The sequence below is a fragment of the Camelus ferus genome, chromosome 20, assembly GCF_009834535.1.
Source record: "Camelus ferus isolate YT-003-E chromosome 20, BCGSAC_Cfer_1.0, whole genome shotgun sequence".
Taxonomy (NCBI): Eukaryota; Metazoa; Chordata; class Mammalia; order Artiodactyla; family Camelidae; genus Camelus; species Camelus ferus.
The window spans coordinates 22,408,753-22,425,170 of NC_045715.1; the positions used below are offsets into that span (position 1 = coordinate 22,408,753).

Consider the following 16,418-nt stretch of genomic DNA (forward strand, 5'->3'; position numbering starts at 1 on the left):
TTTAGGTAGGGGTTCCTCGAATCCCAGCTCCATCACTACTAGATATGTGATCATACCTGATTAACATTTCTAAAAACAAACAAAAAACAAAAACATTTCTAGCTTGTTGGCCAGTGAACCTCATAGAGTTACTGTGAGGATTAGAAGAGGTAATTTGTATATGGTGCTCAGGACAGTGCTTGGCACTTGCTCCTAAGTGTTTATACATAATCCATTTGTCTGCAGCATCAGTGTGGTGTAGAACCTCCCACCAGGAGTGCTATTTGATTACATGAAGGCTCTTAGCAGAGAAATCTCTAAGGGAAGCATGGGGAGTGGTGACAAATGGAAATAAAACTATGGTTCATAGTCTTCCTCCCACCTCCCTCTTCTTTGTTTTCCTTCCACATCCCTCATCAACTGCCTTTCCCAAACACGTACTGCCAGCCCCATAGGTTCCATTCCATTTTTACCCCTCCAGTTCAGTTCTCCCCTTCCTCCAATCTCCCCTCCTTCCCTATGGTCCCATTGCCTACCCTCCTTGTCCCTGCCCTGGGTCCCTGGGCATGGCGCCTCTGCCAGTGTTTGCCTTCCTGCCACTTGCTCTATCACAGGGACATTTGTAACTGGCCACATTGCTGGAAAATTACAGCCTCGGCTTGGTCAGGCTTCCGAGTTAGCCTCTCCATCTCCCCCGACTTAGCTGCTCCCATGTGGTGCGATTTCTCTCACCAAGTGTTGTTTTCCTTTTCGCTGCCTGTGTTTGCACGGAATGCCATGAATTTGATATAGTGATTGCCTAACACATATACCACATAATAGTATTTTATTTCTTTCTGAAGCACTGTTTGCATGACAAATGAGTTGGTAACATTTGTGCAACTCCTTGCAGCTGTGCAGTTCAATATATAAAGAATGAGCCTTTCGGCATCAATACTGGACCTGTGTATTCTAAGAGGGCTGGAAACTGATGCTTAAACAAAGTTAACACTACAGCATTTTGCAGAGTTACGGTCTACTTCAACACAGTGGATTTCAGGGCAATTAAAAAACATACTGAACTGAAGCCACCCCCAGAGGTGGTCCCCAGTGTGGGCTTTATCAGCCTTCCTTGTGTAAGGGGTTCTAGCAGCTGCACACACCCAGGGCCAAATGACCCATAGCCCTCCCCCAGCCCCAACCCACCTCTGTTATCTTCCCTCTAGCCTAGATCTCATCATGTTCGCAGCATACAGCATCATTGCTTCCCTTCCCTACTCCTCCAAGAAGAAGCCTCACAATCTGATTGAAAAAGTTAATCAGAAAAAAGTCTCACAAGTCAGTCATTCCTCCCAGGTCTCTAGCCTTTGCATGTTCCTCTTGAACTCCCTGTTCTAGTCCACCCCTTCCCTGGACTGGTAAGTCTTTAGAATCCTCCATCAACATTCTGTGCCCTCAGTGTGCTTTTACAGGCTTCAGTGAAGTCAGTTTGTTGCTGTCCACTTTCCTCCATGTGACCATCCCCACAGTTCCGTCAGTGATCCTGGTGTCTTCCCCTCTGGAGGGCTCCGTCTCAGAGCTCCTTGGTCTCCACTGCCTGCATGTCAGGAGCTGCCCATGAGGCCCCTTCGGGCCTTCTCAGATCTGCCTTTCTGTGTCTCCACAGTGGTGCTAGGCCTGTCGAGTATAGGAAAACATATGTCAAAAAACAGGGCAATACTGCAAAGTCAATGTCTGTCCTGTGTGACCTTCTTTCTCATCACTTTGTTGTGGGTCTTTTTTTTTTTTTTTAAGGCTAGCAGCTCAGGTTGTGGTCGGTCTTTCTGACTTATTAAAGGCAAAAGAGGAAAAACAAGCTCCCATGTCTAAATCTCCTTTGTAACCACAGCCACACATTTAGTACAGATGAGAGCCGCTCGGAGGATGCCCTCGATTCCCGGAGGGCTGCCATGCTGCCTGCCGTCCTGCTGACCTCTCTCTGTCTCAGCAGAACCTTAGAATAATAACAGCTATAAATCTTTTAGTGGGTTCCTTTCTCCCTCTCCTCTTGCGAAAAGCCCTGCACACATTTATCAGGTCCTTAAAGATGCTCCAGGACTTGTCCTTGATCCACTTTGTCACTGGCCTCGTGCACCCTTCTTGGCTATTCTGGGCTTCCTTCAAATCACATCATGGGTGGCATCACACCATGGTGGGGGCACTAGGAAAGTGTAGTTGGAAAGGGGGACAATGTGGGTGCTATTTTGGGCTCAGATTTGAACTGGAATGGCCCCAGCTCCGCCCAGCACCTTGTTGCCCCATCTCTCTGCCTGTGGCAGAGGAGGGTCACCCTTTCCTCTCTCTAGGTCAGTGAAGGGGTCAGAGTCACAGAGAAATGTCCAAATGGGTTTAATGCACGGTTATGTCACCTGCTTTTCATAATCGGCTGAAAATGAAACAAAACTCTCAATATTTTGGCCACTTTCATACCTTGATATCTGTAGGTAAGAGTTCCTTTAGAGGCAAGGAATATATTCCCTGATGTCAATAACGAACTGTGTATGAAGAAAAATGTAATGCTTTCAGAACATTTTCTTTTGGGCTTTGTCCATGATTAGATTATACTAAATTACAGAGTACCGATATCAGGCAATTACTCTTTGCTTTTAACTGTTCAATTTCATGGCAAATCCACATAGCTCAGTAATTATAAAATCACACTGACGTGGTTACCGAGAAAATACCTCATCATCTCCATCTTGTGAAGCTAGGCTCAGGTTGCCCTATAATTTCCCCGTGGTCCTAAGTGTAAAACTACATTCCAAATGAAGCTGCGTAATTGGTAACTCTCGATAATTGCCAGGTATCTGGAGAGATTCTTGCAGATTTTGCTGGATAAACCTCAGCGAGATGTGGCGAGAGGCGGCAACCTTGCCCTGCTGGTTCCTCTGGGCACTTTCCCTGTCTCTGATCCTGGCTAGGTCCTGGTCTAGGCATCCTCTAGCTTTAATCACGAGTGTGTCTCTTGTTACTTCTGCTTTGTGAAAACACGATCATTTTCTCCTGGCTCAGCTCAGAACCTCCCCAACCTCCCGCAATTTTAATTTCTTCCAGGGCTGTGCGTGTCCTGTAAGCAATCGAGCTCCCTATCCTGAAAACTGGTGGTGCTTGTTAGAGAAAAAGAATTATTTGAGCCAACTGTAAGAAATTGAACACTGGCAAGAGGAGGAAAACGAGAGAAGAAAGGCGTCGACACATCCAAACAGGTGGCCAGGGCACTGTGCATACAGAAGCAGGTGGTGGCTGGGTCCCTGTTGTGGCTCATTACCAGGAAGCACATCAGAGGCCCCCAGGTGAGGGTTGGGGACAACCCAGCAGCAGTGCTGAGCTTTGAATGGGGTTGTTCTGAGGAACAGACAGCACCTTCAAGCTTCCCAGGTGCTGCGGTTGCAGAACCAATTCCTATTTGAAAAAAATGCAGACCATCTGGGGCAAAATCTCCTAGGGGTTTCATTTCCCTCCACAGCACCTATTTCAATACTGCTCTACGACCCCTGGCATCTTAAGGAAAATTCCCGTGGGTGCTGGGGCCCCAGCCCCAGAAATGGGCGCCCCCTGCTGGTGATGAGGGAAGGTGGTTTCACTGTTAGGGCAGACCTGAGCAGAAGATGAGGAAAAGGCACGAAGTCTGTTTTCCACAGTGAGAGACAATGAGCATTTTGTTTTTCTGCTTCTTGGAGTGTGTTACAGATAATGGTGTGAACTGGCTGGGTCTAACTTGTAAGGGCGAGGAAGAGTCCTGGATCCAGTTCCTCCAATTGCATGCTTTATAGGTAGATTCCTGTGTCTTTTCCTTCGTTCTCTCCCCACATGCCCTGCTGCAGCCCTCTCTCCATTTATTGCCGGGTGTCTTGGCAGCATTTCCCAGGAACCGGCAGCTAAGCTTGGGTCGATCAGTATGTGCACTGGCAATTGTGTGAACGTGCAGGGTCTGGGTCCCACGTAAAGTTCCTCGGGGAGCACTCAGGGCACCCCAAATAAGGGTCAACTTGTTCCGACTGTTAACCGTGGCTAAGCCCTCAAAGTGGCTGGGTGGGTGGAAATACAGAACGGGAACTGTGTCTAATTGCTGGGAACCTATGGATGGAAGGCACTGCGGTTCCTATATGGCCTCAGTTTATAGATAAATGAACATTCATTAACGTAAAATTAAATTAGAATTAAATTTCCCATCCAGTTTTGTTTAGAAGGCAGAAATAAGGGGGTTAGCTATGTAATTTTGCCACAGATGCTGGAGCATGTGGAGTCACAAGGTGATAATAATAATAGCTATTTGCTTTTTGCTGGTGCCTCCGTCCCTAGATCTCAGGGCAGATATCACCACCTTGCTTTTGCAAAGGCTCATTGAGGTTAAAGGGCTAGCTGGAAGTTACTCAGTAAGGGGTTGAATGCAGAAGCCTTAAAATGCTCTGGTCCATTAGACATCAAGCTCGTCAGTGAACAGAAAATGCACCAGGATTCAGGAGACCTGAATTCTAGTGCTTGCTCTGCCACTGACTCAGCATGTGGGCAAAAAGTGCCATCTCTCTAGGCCTCAGTTTCCTCACCTGTAACGGAAGGGCTGGCACAAATCTTCCAATTCCGTGAGTCTAAATAAAAATTTGAACATAGAACTCACACAAGGCACACGCTTTGCTACTGTATTTATGGCCACACTCCCCCTGAGCTTTATTTTCCCTTTAATGGCATGACCTGAGTCTGACTTTTGGAAATTAAAATATTAAATAAAGTCATTTCTGTGTATTTCATGCTTTATTTGCTGGAGGGGGATTTGCTTGGGAGAGGGTGTTTTCCTTCCAAGCCCAGCAGATGGACCATGCAGACTTCTGGGCCCTCTCTGGGTGGGAGTGGGGGTCTGAGTTTCGTCTACCTTCTCCCTGGAGTGGCCCATCACTTGGCTGCTGGAGAAAAACAAAGGAGGTTTGCATCTCAGAAGTGTCAGCAGGACTGTTTATGAAACGGCCTTCAAAACCTGCCTGCAGGTCTGAGGAAGGAGGGACATCCAGGAGGGGAGGTCGACCTCCAGCTTTTTCTGTAGCCTGGGGCTATTAATTCAACCTCCCAGTTCCTCCGCCTCAAACAACACTTCTTCCCTTCCTCTCCTCTCCTTTAGGCACTATGAGAAGAAATTAGTGGCTGTTTGTCAGACAAGATCTAACTTTGCACAAGTAACCCAGGCAGACCTTGAACCTGGCAAGGCCAAATGGGGCTCAGGACTTCGATTTTCAGAATGGATGGAGGAGGGGGAATGCAGGCTTTTGCGGCCAGACTGCACGAGGGTTTCCTTCGGAGCAACCACTTGACCTCAGTGGCGTTTTGGGAGGGAATGAACGGATCTGCTGCAGGGGAAGGGTTGGGGGTTGTTGTCACTTGCTGTGGCCCTCTTTGAAAGGGCATTTAAGAAAGAGGTCTGAACCCTCAAATCAGGCCTCCTCAACCAACAGCAGCCATCTGAGCCCGAGCCAGCCTTGCTCTGTGATTGGGCTCCCCTCAGAGATGGGGCCAGGGGGTGGGAGTGCTTGAGGGAGAAGGCAGCCTCAGGTTCTCAAGTGCAAAGCAGAAAAAAATCACAGTCCCCAAACCCTGCTCGGATGCGCTGCTGGAATATTAACACCGGGGCGGGCGGAGGGCAGGCCCGGCTGTCCTCCCTCCCCGTACCTTTCTGGGTGGACAGCAGCACCTCGCTCAGCAGCCCTTCCAGGGTGGCCCGGTACTTTTCCAGCTGCCGGGAGTTCATCCTCACTCCAATTTCCACAGGGGCAGTCAGCTGTGAAATAAGGCAGAGTTAACCACAACGGAGAATCTGCCGTGCCGTTAACCCCTGGGTGCCCTACAGGTGGCAGGAGGGACTGCGGGGAGCCTTGCCACTTGGCAGGCCCCACTCTTCCTGATCCTCTGGGATCCTCTGGGGATTCTGGCTGGGAATTCTGCCACTTCCCCTCATTTCTAACCAGGGGGCTGGATCCTGGCAGTTGCTGAGGCCAGTGAGGAGGAGGATCAACCACCCTCTGCTGGTGGGGAAGCTGGGACAGAGGGCTTTTCATTTGAGGAGGAAACGCCCCTCCCCTTCTCCTGAATAATAACAGATAACACGTGGTGGAGTTTGACCACATGTCAGGTATCATTCTAAATGCTTTCCATATGTTAAGCCTCTCAATAACCCTATGATGTAGAGAATATTAGTGTCCCCATTTTGCATATGAGGAAACTGAGAACAAAGGGGTAGAGTAATTTGCTCAAGGTCACACAAGTACTAAGTGGCAGAGGATGAAGACGGTATACCCAGGGCGCCTGGCTCCAGGGTCCATGCCTATGACCACCGGGATACGCTCTCTCTAGCTCCGTGTGGACACAAGTGAGACTGTAGAGGAGCTGTCTGGAGGCTCTTCACTGAGAGAGGTTGTTGGGGCAGAGCCAGGAGCGCCAACTGATCTTGCCATCACCCCCCCAGGGCCTCCTGGTTCAATGGTCTTGCTGCACAAGCCAGCAGTGGGCAGACTGAGAGACTCCCTGGCTTGCTCCCCCATCCCACCTGACTCGTGCAGTGTGGGAAATGGGCTCAGGATGCCTGAAGGACAACCTTAGAGGTGGCTCCACTGGCTGAGGGTTTCAGCCCTGCCTGTGCTGTCCTTGCTGTGGGTGTGCCTTTCCCTGGGTCTGTTTCCTCACTTTAGAATGAGGAGACTGGACTAGACGGCCCAGAATGGACCTCCTGGCCTGTATGTCATGGTTCTAGGGGGAAGGGAAGGCGTTAAGAGGTACCTTACCCCAAGCCTCCCTAGATGTTCCCTCTGGTGTAACACGGACTGAGGGAACCTCAGAATTAGTACCGGAAACGCAGCCTCAGGTGCATTTAGAGGGCAGTTCTTTGCCAGGTGGAGGACCTACTCCCAGCTTTCTCCTCTAGTGCTCAGGGAGCCTATGGGAAGGAAAGGAGCCTCCCCCCTACACCCTGCAGTGACAGCCACATGTGTGACCTCACTGTTTATGGACAGCATGCTGCAGGGACCCAAGACGTTGGAAAGATCACTGGCCAGTGTCCACGGGAAGCAGGAGGTGTGGAGTCCAGCCTGGTCCTACCCTGACCATTGTGTGACCTTGGCAATGCTCTGTCTCTAGATATCAGTCTCCTTCCTTCCAGGCCTCTTTACAGAAAAGTGCCCTGCGCTCAGTCCTGGGGCTTCTTTCTCCATCCCCTTCACTGCCCCTGGGGATCTCACCTTGTTCTGGCTTGAAATTCTATGTAACTGCTGATGACTCCCACATTTATGCCTCCAGCCCTAACCTTTCCTGAAGTCCAGACTTGTACGTCCACCTACCTGTGTGACATCTCTACCTGGATGCCCAACAGGCATCTCATAGTTCACAGGTCTAGTCTACCTCATGATCTTCCTCCCACCAGCATGAACCACCACAGGCTTCATCTGCTCAGTGAGTGGCAAATCTATCCTTCCAGGTGTTCCAGCCAAAACCCTTGAAGTTGGTTTTACTTTTCTCTTTCTTCACGTCCTATATCCATTTTTACTCCCAGCAAATCCCATAAGCTTATACCTCCAAAATATTTCCAGAATCGGACCACTTTGCTCTGCCTCCACCGTGACCACCCTGGGCTGGACCTCTTTCTCTGTTTGTCTGTGTGTCTGTCTGTACCTCTTGGGTACTGCAGCAGCCTCCTCAGTGGTCTCCCTAATTCTGCCTTTACCTCAACACAGATGCTGGGGAAACTCTTTAAAAATGTAAATCAGTCAAAAATGGGCAGAAGACCCAAGTAGACATTTCTCCAAAGAAGACACAGACGGCCAACAGGCACATGAAAAGATGCTTAATATTGCTAATTATTAGAGAAATGCAAATCAAAACTACATTGAGGTATCACCTCACACCGGTCAGAACGGCCATCATCAAAAAGTACAAATAATAAATGCTGGAGAGGCTGTGGAGAAAAGGGAACTCTCCTACACTGTTGGTAGTAATGTAAATTGGTGCAGCCACTGTGGAAAATAGTATGGAGGTTCCTTAAAGAACTAAATTGCCAAATGATCCAGGAATCCCACTCCTGGACATATTTCCAGAGAAAACTCTAATTCAAAAAGATACATGCACCCGAATGTTCATAGCAGCACTATTTATAACAGCTGAGACATGGAAGCAACCTAAATGTCCCTCAATAGATGACTGGATAAAGATGTTGTGGTATATGTATATGTATATGTATATGTATATGTATATGTATATGTATATGTATATATATATAGTGGAATACTAGTACTCAGCTATAAAAAAAAAAGAATAAAATAATGCCATTTGCAGCAACATGGATGGCCTAGAGATTATCATACTAAGTGAAGTAGGTCAGACAGAAGACAAATATCATATGATGTCACTTATATGTGGAATCTAAAATATGACACAAATGAACATATTTACAAAATAGAAACAGACTCACAGACATAGAAAACAAACTTATGGTTACCAAAGGGGGAAGGGGGCGGGGGAGGAATAAAATAGGAATTTGGGATTAGCAAGCTACTATATATAAAATGGATAAACAACAATCCTACTGCATAGCACAGGGAACTATATTCAATATCCTGTAATAAACCATAATGGGAAAGAATATGAAAAAAGAACATGTATATATGTGTATAACTGAATCACTTTGCTGTACAACAGAAACTAACACATTGTAAATCAACTATACTTCAATTTAAAAAAGTGTAAATCAGACCATGTCGCTCCTCTACTTAAAAGCCCTCAAGGGCTCCCACCTCAACAGAATCAGAGCAAACTCCAAACAATGGCTTATAAAGTCCACATTCTGGCTTCACCTCCTGCTCTCCCCCCTTACTCCCTTTGCTCCAGCCACTCTGGCCTCTTTACTCTTCCCTGAAAGCAATGGGCCCCACTCCTGCCTCAGGGCCTTTGCACTGGCTGTTCCTTCTGCCTGGAAAGCACTTCCCCCAGACATCCTTATGGTTTACTCCCTCTGTCTTTTCAGGTCTTTGCACAAATACCAATCACTCATGAAGCTGCTCTGATCACCCTATTTAAAATTACAACCCACTGCATCTCCTTTGCCTGTTTTACTTTCCTATCACTTCCTGATATACAATAAAGTTTGCTTATTTATTCTGTTTGGAGTTTATTGCTGGTCCTTCCAGTATCTTATTTCTGATCCCCCTGGAGTGTGAGCTCCACGAGGGCAGAGAAATTGCCTGTATTGTTCACCACCCTATCCCGAGGGCCCAGAACTGTGCCTTGCACATAGCATGGGCTCAGTAAGTATTCACTGTCTGAATAAATGAATCTGTGAAATAAAGAGCTGAACTAAACACACTCAAAGCTCTCTCCAACAATCTGTGCATCCTAACTTGGCACTGAAGGCCTAGGGCCCTGGGTTTTGATGCTGAGGCTGTCTCCTGAGGGCTCCTGTCTGGGGGAGGAACCGGCACCCCCATCATCTCTCTCCTGAGGACCACAGCTGCCACCTGATTGGTCTTCTGCCTCCACTTGTGCTGCCCTGCAACTTTCTAAGTCGGATCGGTGACCTCCTGGCTTTGAACCCCCAACAGCCGCCTAGATGACTTGCCTGGCCCACCAGGCCCTGCCAGCCCGTTGCCCTCTCTCAGCATGCCCTAGGCCTGGGATCTGACCCATGGTACTTCCTGAACTCTGCACTCACTGTTCCTTCTTAGGGGATGTTCTTGCTCTAGCTCTTTGCATGGATGGTTCCTCTTGATCCTTCAGGCTTCAAATCAAAGGTCACCTCCTCTGAGAGGTCTTCCCCACCCTGCCCCCCTGGCCAAAGCAGTGTCCTCAGCCCCACTCTCTAACACACTTCTTTATTTGGTGCCTAAAATGGTTTATTGTCTCATCATCGGTGTCTATCTCTCCCTGCGAGGATGGAGCTCACTGCCTGAAAGTCTGATTCATTTCTGTGTCCTGGAACATTCTGCGGTGGCCAAGGGAACCATTCCCCCATTAGGTTTCTCTACGTTGTACCACTGTCTGCTCACCTTGATAACTTCCTTTTCTTCTTCCTCTGTGGGCTCCACGGGGTCCAGAGGGCTCACCTCTCCAGACCTCTGCTCTACACTCAGGGATTTCTTTTGACCTTTGTGCCACTCCTTTTCCTAGGAGCCGAGCACAAAATTGTACAAACCTGTCTTCCTTCAACCACCCCAGGGCCCCTTCGTGTTTCTACCCAGAGTGCTAAGTGGCCCGAGCAACCCCAGCCTTGCCTCCTAGGCCAAAAGAACCCCTTTTCCCAGGTGTCTCTTGACAAGGTTTGACAGACACCCAGTGGCTTAAGGCCCTCGGATTTGCCCACGAACAGATGTACCCCAAGAGGAATCCGTTCCTTTGTAGTTCAGACATTACACCCAGATTGTTACTGTTAATTAAGTTAAAATGCTGAAAATAGTGGCTGCTCTTCTTGCATATTAAGTGTGAAAACGTGTTTTTCTTAGCAAAGAGCCTATAAAAAAGATGGTACGACAGTTGAGCCTGGGAGGAAGCCATGGGGTGGCCCGGAAACTGGAATCCCTGGGAGGTGATTTATAAGAGGCAAGACAGAGAGATGAATTATGGAGGAAGGAGTCTGCAGCTTCTTCATAAAAATCCCAGGGCCTGGTAATTAAGAGGAATAAAACCACAGAGCAGATTAACGCAAAGTGTCCTTTGGTTGCCATTTTGTTAGCTGGTGTTCTGTTGACTTGGACTGTTTCTGTCCAGCTCCACATCTTCCCGGGCCTCCTGCATGCCAGGTCCCTGAGCACTGAGATCAGACACACCCCATTCCTTTGGTACGGGCGGTACTCTGGGGGTTCGGCTCTGGGCCTGCCCTGAGACAAGGTGATTCTAGAACAGTTGGTCGTCTTTTCTGCTGAGGGAGCCAAGTGGTGGAGGAAGGTAGGTTTTGGGGGCTCACTGCACCTCCTCTGTCACTTTCCACGTCTGCCCCTGAAGAAGAGGAGCTGGGTCTAGTCTTGTCTCTACCAAGGATGCTGTTCATGAGATATGTGCAAACCTGTCCCCAGACAGTGCGCTGATGCAGAGGTCGCCCCGAGGGCCCCAATGCCTGGAGGACAGACTCGTGTATGTGTCCCTATTGGAGCCTTGGTCTTGGGCACGTGGGACACGTAAGCTCCATTTCTTCATCTCATTTAAAAAGAAATAAAGGTGGCATAGACACTCAGAACCCCTTGATGTCTAAAGTAAAAGGCCCAGGGAGGCAGGGTCAGCAGCCCAGTTTTCCTCAGGCTCCGCTGCTGAGTTCCGTTTAAGACTGCCCTGTTTTCTTCCAGGATCTGAAGAGAAGGATTTGGCCACCACTACCTGAAAAGGCACCTTCTTTCTTTCCAACCCTGGCCATTTGCTCCCACCTGTTCCTCCATCCTCTCTCGAGGCCCCAGCTTAGGTTCCTCTCTTCCCTGCGGACTTCCAAACACACACCAGCCCACAGTGATTTCTCCTCCACTGAACTCAGCACTTACCATCAGCATCACTTACTGGGCAATTAATCATGTCCTGTCTTGTGACATCGCCCTTTTGTTTTCCATTGTTAGTGAATTTTTCATATGTTTGTGTCTTGGCTCCCGAGCCCACTTCTTGAAGATGGGAAGTCCTTAGATTTCCTTGTGTGTCTGGCCTCTCACCCAGGGTGGCCCTTTTTGCTGCAGAGATGCTCAGCAAATATTTATTGGCTTGTTAATTGAAAATTTCCTCTGAAGGATGGGCAGGGGTGGGAAAAGATGTCACTTGTGGGAGCCACTGACACCTTTGCGGTGCTAGTGAAGGGGTGGAGGTGGATATCTTGGGTCCTGGTTCTTCATGTTGGGCTCAGTGTCACTGGCATGGCTGATTAAATGTGAGTTTACCAAAGGGACTCTTGTGCCTCAGAGAGACTAACACCACTTTGGTGCCAAGCAGGGCTGTGAGTCACCTCAGCCATACCCGGGAGGTGGGCGGCTTAGGAATTTCTTACCTGCATCCTCTGAAGTTCACTGTAGGTGAAGATGGGAACAAAGGCTTCTGTCTGGGAGGCCAGCATGGCAGCTGCGTGCACCACCAGCAGGACAGCTACAGCCTTGCAGGACACCATCCTGGAGCTGTACAACGACAAGAAGCTCCTGTCACCAAGTGTAGGGCACAGTGACATACTGCTGCATCAGAGGCAGGAGCCCTCAGTTCTGGTCCACGCCCTACCTGTAGATGTGATCTTGAGCAAGCCACTTAGCCTCTCTAGACTCGGACCTGGTGTGGGGCTGTACCAGATGAGCTCAGAGCCCCCTCTCTGCCCCAAGTGCCACGGAGAGGCCACTCTGCCCCTGCCACATACCAGGGAAGAATCATTCCACTTGTTGGCCCTTCTCTTTGTTACTGGGGAGGATTTCTGGGGTCAGCTGCACTAATAATGAAGTAGGAGAGATTTCATGTCCCAGAGAAAAACTCTGATTGTCAGCAGAACTAAGCCCCAAGATCCAGGGAGCCTGCCTGCTCCCTGAGCCAGTTAGGATGATGAAAGGAATAGACCCAGCCCAGACGACCCCAGCTCTGCCTGGAGGCACCAGGCCAAGACCCCAGGTCTAGAGAGGAAGGGACTGAGACCCTTTGCCCATGTGGAGGCAAAGCCAGACGGAAAACTTCAGCTTGGAGCCACACCCAAGAGCAGAGTGGGGTCCCTACCCCTCTGGGGCCAGCACTGGCTCTGGAACAAGCCCCTTCCCAGCTCCAGTGAGTCTAGCTTCCTGTTGGCCACCATCCAGAAACAACCTTCTCCCTGCAACAGCTCCCTCCAACCCCAAGCCATGAGTGCTAGCCAGATGCCAGCAGGAGTGCATGAGGCCCTCCCGCATCCCTAGAAGTGGGTAAGTCTGGAATGGCTGGCAGGAAGGAGGGCTGCCAAGACTGCCAGGGAACAGGTGGGTGTGATGACTGCAGGCATGGAAAGACTTGAGAAAGGGGCCAGCTGGGCCCACCCTGGGCAGGGTCAGGATGGTCCTGTGGAGGGGGATGTGGCTTGCTGGGTGCTAGCCTTGGTTGATTCCTTAGTCCATAGGGTCCCATTCCAAGTCTGCTCCCACCAAGGTAGTGGGGGCTAGAAGTTGGCCTTCTGAGACCTGGTACTTGTCCCAATGCCCCACAGTCCAGGTGGACTCAGAAGGTGGACAAGGGCATCACAAGAGCGGGCCTGCTGATATTCTGGGAACCAACATTCCTGTGCTGGGTGGACTGCTGGGTTTGGGGGCCAAGCCCCCGAAGCAGGGAAGGGAGACCAGAGGCAGCCTCTGTTGCAGTGTGGGTGTGGGGGATTATAGGGTTCAGATAAAGAGTTTCTAGGGGTCAATTCAGGACTCCCACAGCCCTTGGGCAGCCTGGATTCCATGGGTATGAGAGGAACCTGCCCTAGACTGGCCTCCAAACTTCTCTGCAAGTTCAATTTCAACTGTCCCTTCAGAGAAACTCTTCGAGGCTGTGGGCTTGCATCCTGCCTCTCTGCTAGTACCTGTCTCCTCCATTGTGTTAAGTCCCCTCTGCTGAGCAGGACTCCCTCTGCCTCTTTGCTTTCCTGTGGCCCCGTCCTACTTTGTCTCTCCATCTCACTAAAACTCCACAAGCAAGAACACGAGAGCTCAGACAGCCAAAGCCTTCCACACCAGCTGCATACAACTTCCCAGGAGAGTGGGAAGGACCAGTCACCCACTGAAGACCAACTCTCAGAAGCTGAGGCCCTGAGCAGAGCCCTGGGGGGATCTTGAGGAGACAGAGCAAGGGTGGGGGTGGGGGCTCAGAATCATCATTCCTCCTCCTACAGAGTCTCTGGGGCCCCAGCTCCTTCCCAGAGGAGACGGATGTGTCACATTTATGGCACCTCATTTCCTTTTCCCAAGATGCTGTAGATCCCTTTTCATTCTGGTGTTTGCATTTAATTCACTCCATAAGAATCAATACAAACTTTAAATAAAAAAAGGCAAAAATCCAATTGCTGCTCATTTTCTTGATCCAACTGGCAGCCAACACATCACCTACACTTGTTTGCGTTCGGGGAGCTCCAGAGTGGGAGCAAGAGCTTTTCACTGTATGGTAAGGTGCTGGACTTCCCTTTTCCATCACCAGGGATGGGGCTCCAGCCTTCAAGTGCTCAGTTCTGGCTGACGGGGTGCCTGTCTCCCTCCCTCTCTCCCTCCCTCCCGTAGTAGCACCAGGCCCAGCTAGTCTTGCTAAGCCATGTCATCTCCCTAGGGACCCAGCTTTCCCCCTTAACTTCCCAGAGCCAAGACTCCACACCAGGTGGGATGACCCTGCATCTGTGCTGGACTCTGGCTTGGGTTCCTGCCTGCAGTCGACGGCACCACTCACCCAGACAGCTCTTCTTGCTAGGATTTGCTCCTCTCTCCAGCCTCCATGCCTCCCGGCAGCCCCGCTCTTGCCTACTATGTGCAGCTTTAACCCACACTCTGGAAGTCAGCTCAAGGCGCTCAGTTTGAAGCCCAGGTAGGTATCTGAAGGTGGTAGAGAGCCGCAGGAGCCAGTCAGCTCACCCCAGAATGCTCTGGACTTGGCTGGCCTGGCTCACACCCCAGTTCCACCCCAGGACTCATGCTGACCACCTCCCCACCCTTCTCTGGCTACTCACCGCATGAGAGTGGTCCGAGTGGGCCGGGAAGAGTCTCTCTCTGCTTGTCCTCTGGCGTCTGTCTGGTCCGACAGGTCCTTATATACCTCCTGTCCTCCCTTCAAAGCCCATTAACCTTTGGGGGCTCCGGGTGGGGAGACTGGATTCTTGGAGCTCGCGGAAACAACAGACAGGGCCTGCCACACCATGGATTTCTTGGGATTTCCTGCAGGGTTTGGCAGAGGTCAGCCCCCTCCCAGATGGCACTCTCCTGTCCACTTAGAGCTCAACTGCTGCTCTGAAGGTCATTTCAATGAAAGCCCTTTCTTGTTACTTAAACACATAACGTTGTTGAGTGTCTTCAGGCCACTCTTAGCGAGCAGATTCTGTCGGCCTGTCAGAGTGCCGTAATAGGAAGATAGCCTGTCTTCAGCTTTCCCCTGAAGCCCTTCACGAAAGAAAGGGTGCAGAAGTGCGTGGCACCATTTCAATCGATTAATGAAAAGAAAATGACAGTCCAGACCCAGGGCCACAGAGGGCCAGAGTCTCTGCGGAAGGCCAGGGAATGTGTAAAGTGTGCTGTAAGAAAGGTCTGTAGCCTCAGTGGGGAGAATGGACCTCTATCCAGGAAACCTTTTGTGATGATTGTGTCATTCAAATAGTAACTTTAAAGATTCAGCGAGGGAAGAGGTGAACGTATTCCAGAGTCAGACAGGGCTGGCTGCTGCTGCTGGCTACTGCTGTTTCCGAACATGGGGCACTTTTGGGAACCACCTCTAGCACCATTCAGGGAATGTGTGACATGCTTGTTCAGATTAAACCTCAACAACCCCATGAGGTCAGTCCCCTTATTTTCCCCCTTTTGCAGATAAGGAAGTTGAGGCACAGTTAAATCCCTCCTCTGTGACCCCACTGCAAGGTTTCTTCACACAAGGGTCAAGGCTGGATGGGGCCAGGTGTCGCAGGAGGTGGGAGAGGGAGATTCTGGGATGCAGGGCATGCACAGGTGCTGCAGATGGGAGGATGTCGTTGTCACAGGAGGTCCACTGTGTGGTTGGGGAGGGTCAGTCTGGGCCTTGAGGGTGGGGCCCTTAGAAACCAAGCAGAAGGATTTAGATTTGATGGAGAAGGAAGTCAGGGGTGCCTTGAAGGGGATATGATGAACATGTCACGATGGAAAATCACTCAGTGTTGGGGCATAGGCCTTGGAGCAGGGAGCGGCGAGGATGGGAGACTGATGTGAAGTCCCGAGTCTGGGTGGACAGAAGTCATTCCCTACTGACAACAAAGTGAAACTTCGTTGGCCATTAGTGCCTTCCAGAGAGCCTGCCCCAAAGGTCCAGAAGGGAACTGCTTGCTGCTTGTCCAGGAACCCCTACCCTGTCATCCTTCTGTCTGCTCTGGCTTTTGCCCTCTGAAAGAAACACATTTGCAGTGCTTCAAACTTAACCCAGATAACATCTAAATTCCCTGCTGAGCAAGACCCCCCCTCCCCCCATCGGTTCTCTGCTTTCTATTCCCAATGCGAGGTTAGAACTTCTCCAGAGTGCTGGACTGGTGACAGGCTTGTGCACTGGGTTTCCGGAGTCTGAGATTTATCTCAGAGGAACTAGAACTCAAAATGCTGGGGCTTGGAATTGAACTGCCATTTCTTAACCTTGGCCTGATTGGAGTCTCACTGCCTCCATTCCAAGAGGGGATTTTAAGACAAAGTCAGACCTTGGTGGGGGAAAAATAGCATGAGGGTTGTGAAGGAGCCTGCCAGCACCCCAGCCTCAGGGAAGCTCCAGGGAGGCTCTGTCTG

General features: G+C 50.1%; 1 protein-coding gene across 1 annotated transcript; it reads right to left on the minus strand.

Annotated features, from left to right (window-relative positions):
• Window positions 1-1,190: 1,190 nt before the first annotated feature.
• Window positions 1,191-14,986, minus strand: MLN (motilin). The gene is made up of 5 exons (XM_032462855.1): window positions 14,636-14,986; window positions 11,984-12,107; window positions 10,014-10,130; window positions 5,656-5,764; window positions 1,191-1,635 (listed from the first exon to the last, which is right to left on the minus strand). Exons 1-5 carry the CDS (start codon window positions 14,638-14,640, stop codon window positions 1,532-1,534), a joined length of 459 nt encoding a protein of 152 aa, XP_032318746.1. The 5' UTR covers window positions 14,641-14,986; the 3' UTR covers window positions 1,191-1,531.
• Window positions 14,987-16,418: the final 1,432 nt, after the last annotated feature.